The 9,888-nt window shown below is 45.3% G+C and overlaps 1 protein-coding gene across 1 annotated transcript in view; it reads right to left on the reverse strand.

Moving 5' to 3' along the window:
- Positions 1 to 8,681, reverse strand: part of WDR11 (WD repeat domain 11) — a 43,771-nt gene extending 35,090 nt beyond the window's left edge. Inside the window, exons 1-4 of the mRNA XM_004680974.2 lie at positions 8,549 to 8,681; positions 7,541 to 7,652; positions 2,041 to 2,194; positions 992 to 1,165 (exon numbers count right to left, since the gene is read on the reverse strand). Coding sequence (XP_004681031.1) covers positions 992 to 1,165; positions 2,041 to 2,194; positions 7,541 to 7,652; positions 8,549 to 8,634 — 526 coding nt within the window. The 5' untranslated portion in view covers positions 8,635 to 8,681. The remainder of the gene's footprint in view (positions 1 to 991; positions 1,166 to 2,040; positions 2,195 to 7,540; positions 7,653 to 8,548) is intronic.
- Positions 8,682 to 9,888: the final 1,207 nt, after the last annotated feature.

Raw genomic sequence — 9,888 nt, forward strand, 5'->3', positions numbered from 1 at the left:
TGTGTGTGTGTGTGAGAGAGATAAAGTCCCTCACTTCAGGGTGTGTGTGTGTGTGAGAGAGAGAGAGATAAAGTCCCTCACTTCAGGGTGTGTGTGTGTGGGTGTGTGTGCGTGTGTGTGTACTGCAGACTGTAATACAATTACCTGCTTCTCCCATCCTTCCATTCCCAGTATCACATTTTACTTCATTACACCACTTGTTACCTCTTTATATTAGAATAGATTAATGATGTTCATACCTTATGATCTGACTCCCTCTCACTAGAATGCAAACATTACGAAGGCAGGAACCCTGGGTTCACTGATAAATTGTAGGTTCTCAGAATGTGTCTGCATACAGTAAAAGCTCAAGAAACATGTTGGATAATATAAAATATTTACTAAATAATTCACTCACAGAAACGCCTATCTAAATACAAACCTATTATTTAGCCCAATGGCTCCATAAACGATCAAAAGCCCATTGGCAAAAACTACCTCTGGAGGAAAACACTCCTTTGGGTTTACTCTGTTCTCTGCAGGCATCTGTTTATGGCACTCAAAATGCTGCTATGAATCAGGGATTCTTCAAAAAGAAAGGCCACAGCCTACATGAAAGCTGTGACTCAGCTTCTTTAAAGATTCCTAGAAAAAGTTATTCAATTAAGTCTGACTTAGAACAGCAGAGCAACTCTCTCCCCGGCTAATTGAACTCTGCTCAGAGTCAACACAGTGGAGAAGCAGCAACTGACTGAACGTCCAACTTCTGAAGTACTTGCGACGACGCGGGTCAGACTGGGCATCCGCGGTAACGCGGACTCGATGTGCATCGCGACTGCCTCGTCACTCTGACATTACAGGTGTGCTCTAGTGCGATGTGTGGTGCTGATCTTACACAACACAGTTAGTGCAATTAATGTGTACAGGACGTAAAGTAATTTGTGTACGCAGAATTTAGTAGAGTATACAGAATTCCCACATAACTAATTTTCCACAAGAAAATATTACTCACAGGTTAAATGTGAGGGATCAAACGGGTCAAAAGAAAAAGAAAGAATGTTATCTGCATAGCTCTTCTTCCACAGTTTGGTGCCAGTATCTGCATTCCAGAGCACAATATAATTTGGTGGGTGGACTGCGAGCAGCAGGTCTCGTGATGCATCTTGATTCCACAACCACTGCACATCTGTGAAGACCAGAGAATAAAGGCAAAATCTGGAAGTCGTTCACTTCAAAACACTCGGCTAATGTGTCCTTGATGTTCAGTTTATCTTTTTTACATAACCCTTCAAATAGCAACCCTGCCCCTCAGTTCAGTGTTGAGTGTATGTGTGTGTCAAGATTGCAGACAAAAGGCTGATTTTTTATAAAAATGAGCATCTGAACATTAAAATCTCAAGGTCACAATTTTCAAGTTATCTGAAAAAAATGCAAGGCAATCTGCAACAGTCATTACTTAGCACTTTTGGCCAAAGACCATCTATTTGATCAATAATGTCATTCTAGGGGTTTGCAGAGTTTCTTGATTTTCTACAGCAATCAATGGGACAATGTTCTAGTTTATTTTCTGGCACATAGTAAGTATTTAACAAATAGTTTTTAAATAATGGCTTAAATTCATCCGGCACATAAAGCGTCTAAGTCAAAAACTTGAGTCTAAAGAATACTGTACTGTTTAGGTCAGTAACACAAACAAGCAAGCAAACAATTGATCTGAATGAAAGTAAGAATAAAGTTGTGATCATGTCCACGAACAGAGAGTGAGCACCGAAAGTCCATTCAGAACAGCAGTCGGGCCCTACCACAATTACTGGTAGTGGCTCTGGTCCCCCCCATCATGCTGGACGGGGGCCGGTGTGGGAAATTAACACATTTACCCCAAGCAGAAATCAACTGGTATGAGGAAATACGCCCACAACTGTATTGACAAGGAAAAGAAAGCTAGATTCAGATCAGCAGAACCCGCTAAACATGCAACAGTCAGCAGGGAAGTGACGTCATTAAACGAACGGAAACCCCACTCTGGGAATAAGTGCAGCAAACACCGGCGGACTTGCTCACCCTGCACAGGCCTGGCATGCTCCTGGATCTCGCACTGAGCTACTCCTGCTGCTACATCCCAGACCATGATCTTTCCGTGGGCATCGGCGGAAGCTAAGCGCAAGGAATATGGTGAGCCAATGTTATGGTGGTAATTTTCCCTGGCCCATTTAACCTAGTGTCAAGAAGAAAGCAGGTAAATGTTTGCACTGGATGGAACAAAACATCATGTTCACAAAACATCAGCCAGAACCGATAACACACTCTGCAGTTGTCACTAACGCAAACGTGAGAAGAGATAGGAAACTGGTTTTCTTGTTGCAAGGCAAACATTTTTTTTTAATTGCAGTTAAAATAGTTTTTTTAAACATCACAGTGTTCCTACATTTAAAATGAGGAATGCAGACCCTTCCTATTTTGAGAAATTCAGGTTAACAATTCCAAAACCATCCAATAAGAATGATTCAATAGTTACAAATCTAATTCTGATAGAACATCTAAAATCCTAAACTGCCAATAAACTATTTTTCTGCATCCTTGTCTACCAGTTAAAAGGTGACAACTTAAAGAACTACAAAAATCTTGCAGAGGGGAAAATACAAACAGAAAAAAAATGCATAGGAAAAACTTCTGGCCATTGCTCTCAGAAAGTCAAAAGAAAGTTTTCCCTTTAAAAAATTATTTACTCTTCATATCTCTACCATAACAGAATTTCTTCATATTCTCATAACAGAATTTCCAAGTGTAATCCCAGTGCAAATCAGGTTTATCTTGAGCATCAAGTACTGACGCGGAGTCAGGAACAAAGTAAGCAATCCTCATCCTGAGCAGAGGCCGCCCCCACCGCCCTGCCTGCCCCCCTCCCCCCACCTCCCCTCCCCCTGCTTCCCTATCCTCTAACTCAGCATCTTGCCTGCTAGCTTTAAAGCACTTACAGATAAGGTTTGTTTTTTTTTTACAGATAAGAATTTTTAATTATTTATTTTGGCCCATCACCACCCCATGAACTGTAAGCTCTGAGGGCAAAACCATGTGGGCTTCATGCACATTCCTCTTCCCAGAGCAAGGCAGCATGCCCAAAGCTGGAGTCCAACAAATATGTGCTTAGAAAATCCACCTCAGCACGACAGCACTTCCAAACCGTACACAGCTAAACACACACACATCCTCAGACACAATGCTGAAGGGAGAAAACACGCTGATCAATTCTACTGGGATTCATGAAAATGCTGGAATCAAGCATTTTCTGCACTCACTGTTAAATCTTTTTTTTTTTTTAATTTATTTATTTCTGCATACAGAACTGGGGTACAGGCCAGAGGTGCAGGGGTGGTGAGAGGATTCACCATAGAGTAGGAAGCAGAACAGGCAGATTGACAAAGCACACTGCCTAGGGGAGCAGCGGGTGAGACAGGAGAGGTCTGCTGCACCATGTGGGTCACCCTGGGGATGGAACTGGCAGTGAAGCAGCTGCACCTAACTTGCAGTGCTACGCTATAAACCGCTGTGCCACCAGGAAGGGCCTCACTGTTAATGTCTTAAGGTGCTACTTAGCACAGCTTTCCCTCACTCAAGAATGTTTTAAAATGAAACCTGTGTGCTTGTGTGTGAGCATATAGCTGTGCATCAGTGAGCAGCAGGGACGTGCCCTGAGCAATGCATCGTTAGGCAACATCCAGGGGCGTCGGCAATAGCCATCCCTCCTTGCAGGGGCTGTTATTCCCTGAACAGTACTTCTCCGCTTCGCTGGCACCTGGAGCAGCAGCTGGGTGCCCCGTGACTGGCCACAGCCCCTGGAGTCTTGGCAGCGTGTGCGCACTGCTGGGCCTGTGGCCTGGGGTTCTCATCGTGCCATCTGCAGCAGTGCTCCCAAGCAAGGCTGCCAGGCTGTCCTTCGTGCCTTTCAAGGCTTGGAATGCTAGGGATGCAAGTCCTTTCCAACATGCTTCCAGAACAGGGAGGGTTCAGCGGGAGTCAAGATTTGCTCTGACCAGTAACTTTCCTTGACCATCAGTTTATCTAATTTCCAACATTTTTCGGCTGCTTTTACACTAGCATTCACACTGACTTCTCATTTTCATGTTAGGTGAAGAATGCTTTCTGAGCTGTGCAAGCCTCCCAGAGGTGGCTATAAATGGACCCAGGACTGTGCTGAGAGTCACTGAAGCGTCTCCCAATCTGAGGGGGGCTCTTCTGGAGCTTGTATTCATCTCCTCATGCAGTGAAGCAGATCCTTTCAGTCTCCAGTCATCTTGTCCTTGCTCCAAGTCACAGCTGTGACAGGCCTGCTGACGGGCGAGCGGCGACCGTCGCCATATCCACTCCTGCAGTCCCCCGTCATTTACCATCTCTTCTCCAGGTAAGTCCTCCCACATGCGCTGTTACTGGCAATGGTAGGGTGGATTTTATATCTTAGGGGCCACAACGACCAAAACATGATCCTAAATCAAGCACAGGGGGCCGTGATGCTATCGAGAGAGGTGACAACAAGAGATACGACGGGATAGGATGTCATTGGGCACAAGAACTCTGAGAGCGCTGCTGTATATGCGTCTGTCCTTGACCAAAATGACATTATGCACCCAGGACTACAGCCCGAGGGTGTGACTATACATACTTATTTGGTGTATACAGTAGAGCCTCATCTACATCTGGGTTTTTTATTTGCACAATAACAAAAATCTATTCATGATTTGCAAAATCAGTACTCACAGTGCGTGCATAGTTATACACACACATAGAGGGGCAAACTTGTGAGCCACCTCACGTGTGTATCTACACGCAGGTGAGGTCCCACAGGTGTTTTTGTTTCAGCTCTCAGAATGCAAACAAATGTCTCGTTTGTGGTGTATTTAGCAACCTTTTCCCCCTATTTTTGGGCTTTTTTGTTGATTTCACTGTTCAAAGTGATCCCCAATCACAGTGCTATCGTGCTATGTTCCTAGATGCAAGCTACGATGTGCTTATGGGAACAACACATGAGGTAAGGTGCACGCCGGCCTGAGGCACACAGCACTTGCTGGGGAGCTCAATGGTAACGACTCAACATATTTTAAATAAGCTGACTTTTAACAGAAGCACAAATAAAACAAGGTTACGAGCTGATCAGCTAACGACGATGTTGTGATGTAATAACTGAAAGAGCGGGCATTCTCTAGGCTTGGGAACAAGACAAAGGAGCAAACACGAGGATCTCCGCCCCACGCCTATCTCCTGTAGTAGAGACCCTAGCCCAGGGGCAGACAGAGAAAGAAGACACATAGGTGCCAGTGCAGAGAGTAAGTTGTAGCGATCTGCAGATCATATGACAGTCTGTGTACCCTCACCCAGTCACTAGCTCAGATGAGTTTAGAAAGAGCACAGGATACAATATACAAAAATCAATTGTATTTATACATTTTACATGGTTCATAAAAGTTAACACCATGTCAATTATTTCTCAAAAAATGGGGGAAACTAATGCAAAAATAGATTAAAAATCTAACTGTAGAACAATAAAAGTCTTGGGAGAAAGCAAAGGTGTAAATCTCGACTTTGGAAAAGCAATGGTTTCTTGGCTACAGCGACAAAAATATATACAAAGACAAACTGGACTACATCAAAACTAAAGATGTTCCTGTTTCACAGGACACTATCAAGAAAGTAAAAGACAATCCACAGATGGAGAGAAAATACCTGCCAACTATATATCTGTAAAGAGACTTGTTTCTAGAACACAGAGAACACTTTAAGCTCAAAAATGAAAAGGTAAGTCATTTCAAAATGGGTTAAAGACCAAACAGGTATTTCTCAAAGACGCACAAATGGTGGCCAATAAGCACCAGTAAGCCACAAAGATACTCAACATCCTTAGCGACAATGAGAACCACTTCATAGCCACCAAAATGCTCTCACCAAGAAGACAGATAATAACAAGCCTGGAGAGGGTGCGTGAAGTCGGAATCTCCGCATGTTGCTAATGAGTGTAAATAACACAGCTTCAGCAGTCTGGCAGTTCCTCAAAAGTAAAACACAGAGTTTCCATGTAAGTCTGCAATTCTATTCCTGCATATACTCAAGAGAAATGAAAACGAAGGTTCACATACAAGCTTGTGCACAAACATGCACAGCAGTATTATTCATGGCACCTGAAAAGTTGGAAATATCCAAACATCCATCCATAAATAAGTATGGCACATTCATAGTGGGAAATTTTGCTGCAACATGAACGGATTTGAAAACAGTATGCTAGGTAAAGGCGGCCCCAAAAGGCCACCTGTTGTATGATTTCACTGACAAAATGTACAAAACAGACAAATCCACAAAGACAGAAAGCAGAATGCCTAGGGATGAAGAGAATGGGGACACAGCACTAACAGGGACAGGTTTCATTTGGGAGTGATACAGTTTGTGATGGTGGCTATAAAACTGAATAATGTCAAAACCATGAAACCATATCTTTTAAATAGGTGAATTTATGGTATATTTCAATGGAATGCTATCAAAAAGCAAAATCTTTCTCCAACCCTAACCTCTCCTAAAATTTCAAATAACTATTATTCAACTGTCCCAGGCATCTCAGACTCCACATATTGAAAATTTATGCCCACTGATTTTAACACTCACCTATCACAACAACACTCAGCTACTCAAACAGACGTCACCGTGGGCTCAATCTGTTTGACTCACGCTAAAATCAGCAACCGTAAAACTATCAGGCTACCTCTTAAGCAGTTCCCAAATACCTGAATGACTTAATGCCTCAGCCTTATCATAGGCCCTCAGAAAGTCCTACCAAAGTCTCCTAAGTAGTCCCTCTGCCTCGTTTGGCCTTTCTCCAATAGAGCCAGCCCCACGCTAGCGTGTCTCCAAAAGGCAAATACGATCACACCCATCTCCTACTTCAGAATCTAAATTCTTGGGACAGTTTAATCTCTCTGGCTCCCTCTTTTTTCATCTCTCTTCATGAGGACCCGCCACCCGCCGCCCTCCAGCCCGTCTGCTCTGCGGCACGCTGCTTCCCTCTGTGCACATGCTTCCTTCTGCCTGCAGTGCTCCTCCTCACCCTCTACTTGGCTAACTAGTTTCCCAGTGCCCACACTGGAGAGCCTTCTCTGAAGCTCCCCTGATGCCGATACTTGGTGTTATGTAGCGTTTGTGTCTCCCTACAACTAATTATGAAGTCTCACTACCACACTACGAGTACTTGTGCGTCTTCTTTTCATTCTTGCTCATTAGATAATCAGTTGCTGGAAGGCTTTCATCTCGATGTATGCTTAGCAAATACTAAGTGCTCAAAAACTACTGAATGAATGAGCGGTGAGGTAAGTGGTAGGATTCCTGTTTCCATCATCTTTAAAATGACCCAATAACTTACACTGAATCGCTCATCCTGGCTTGATATTGAGTCATTCAGATGGAAGTGCCAGGCTACTCCAAATAGATATGTGAAAGCTAGTCAACATTTATATATGGGACTTAATTAGTGGTCATTAATACTTGCAAACAGACAATATACTATAGGTAAGTGGATGTGACTTACCTTGACAACATCAGCTTTATGTTTTTCTAAAACTTGAAGAGTTTGGGCAGTACTGGAATCAATCACTACCACAAGCGAATGACATCCATAAGCAATTAAACCTTGCCAGCCCCTAACAAAACAGTAATGGTGACATTTAAGGACAAAATAAAAAACAAGACTTAACTTCTCTTGTTAAGAGGCAGCCTAAGTAAATAAATCTAATAGCAATAGCATTAGTAGTTATTATTTGTTCAACAGCAGTATCTTACACTGCCCCATTAAAACAAAAGGTCTAAGGTCTTGTTGAAATTAATTTTCCTTTAGGATTAAAAAAAGCTGTAGAAGTACAGAGCAGTGAGGATTTATAAAGCCGCTCCTGTAGTTGACGGCTTACACCTGTTTTTACTGTAGTTGAAGGCTTACACCTGTTCGAATCCGGCGCTTGCACAAAGTGCCTGTGTCCCAACCCGCAGAACAGCCCCCTCCTTCCAGTCAGGTCAACTACAAACACTGGACAGAAAGTGTCCGTCCTCTCGCCGACATTCCCAGCCATAGCTATGGAATTTTTGCCTTACAGATGTCCACCGAGTCATTTTAAAAGTTGCACTGCTGTTTAACAGTGAAAAGATACGCCTGAGATGAAGGAGTGGGGAGAAAACAGGCGCCCGCCACGGGCTTCGGCAAACTGTCGGACCAGTAAAGATAAAAATCAGGGACGTGACAGAGGCAAACAACAGCTGGGGAAGAGAAAGTGGGCGCGGGCGGGGACGAGGCAAAAAGGGGCGACCAAGGAGGCGTGGGGAAGGGAGCAAAAAGGCAGGAGAGGGTAAGTATATCTGCACGGGCATTCCCCACACGGGCATTTACTCATTTGCAACCACCACGAAAACCCAGCAGGTACCAGGCAAGGTCCACAGCGTGGGGGCGGCACCTCTCGGCGAGGCCGGCCCGCGGGCGAAGCCCGCACTTTGCCCTTCCCCTTACAACTCCAGGCTGGGCCCGGCCGATCGGGGCCCGCGCCCTCACCAGTCCACCGCCGCCTTGTTGTGCGCGTTGAGTGCCCCGGTGAGGGTGCGCGCCGACACCTTGAAGTTCACGGTGTAGGGCAACATCTCGGCGCCCGAACCGGCCCTCGGGACCGACCCACAACCAGGAAGCAGCGGCCACTGTGCTTCCGTTGCGGAACTGAGTCCGGCCAGCCCCGGGTGCGCCGCCGTCGGGTTCCGCCGGATCCAGGTTCCACCGCCCCCGGATGCCTCCCCCTACAGGTTCCGCCGCTCCTGCGAGGAGCCGCCGGTTAGAGTTCCGCCTCTGGGCGTAGGCTGGACCTTAGCTCTCGAAGGATTTGCTGCAGTTCCTTTCTGTTTTCTCCACTTGGGGACGGTGTGCACTTTAGTGCCCTTGCAGCAAAGGGTGAAAAGCAAGAACTCAAAGAGCTACTAGTCTTTTGCCTTGGTGCGTTAACTTAGGGCAACTACCAGGCACTGGGACACAATTTGCGCTCGTGAGACTTAATGGATAATGAAAGAATGGAATTAATTGCATGAAATGGAAGGAGTGAATGAGGTGAACGGCCCGAATAGAAACAGTTTCCAAATATGTATAACACTCCCTAGTTGGTCTTGGAAATACTTGACAAGTAGCAGTGGCCCTGTGGGTTTTTCAGGACAGCCTGCATCTTAGGGCTTCCCCTCTGCTGCTCTCTGTCAAGCCCGTCTCAGCCCTCTCTCACACCACCCCCGCCCCTGTGTGCATGCACCGTTTAGACCCTTTAATAAAGCACTGGATTCGAAGATTTCTTTCTGGAATGATTTTTGCAAATGTTCATTTCTCCCCCCAGTTGTTAATTCTGTGACCAACCAAAGGGTTGTCACTCTCATGAAACAGCTTTCTCAAATATTATCTCCAATATTCTCTTAAATTTGAAGCCAATTCTGATTTAATTAGCTGATTTGTTCTCTTAGTTGTTCTCTTGTACCTGCGTCCCTTATTTTCCCCTCGTCTTACCTTAACCTGTCCCATAACTACTCCTAAGGGTGGTCCGAACTGCAGTCCAGCCTGAATGGACTGGAGTCAGCCAGATTCAACCAGCACTGGGGTCATGGGCTCAGCCCAGAAGTTCCCAGGGTCAACAAGCTCTCCACCTAAGACTGCCAGGGTAGAACAGAAATCCCACCTGGGTTCAGATTGTAGACTGCCAAGTCAACCAGTACTCCAGCCTTGGCTGTAGCATGGGGGTGCTGGGGTTGACCAGCATTTGGCCCTGGGTTTAGCCTGGAGTGTGCAGGATTCAACCAGCACTGCAATCTGTGGCTCTAGTGGAGGTACTGAGTTGACTAACACTGCAGACCCGGGTTCAGCTGGAA

This window comes from Condylura cristata, unplaced genomic scaffold (genome assembly GCF_000260355.1).
Source record: "Condylura cristata isolate star-nosed mole 26May11 unplaced genomic scaffold, ConCri1.0 scaffold00011, whole genome shotgun sequence".
Lineage (NCBI taxonomy): Eukaryota > Metazoa > Chordata > Mammalia > Eulipotyphla > Talpidae > Condylura > Condylura cristata.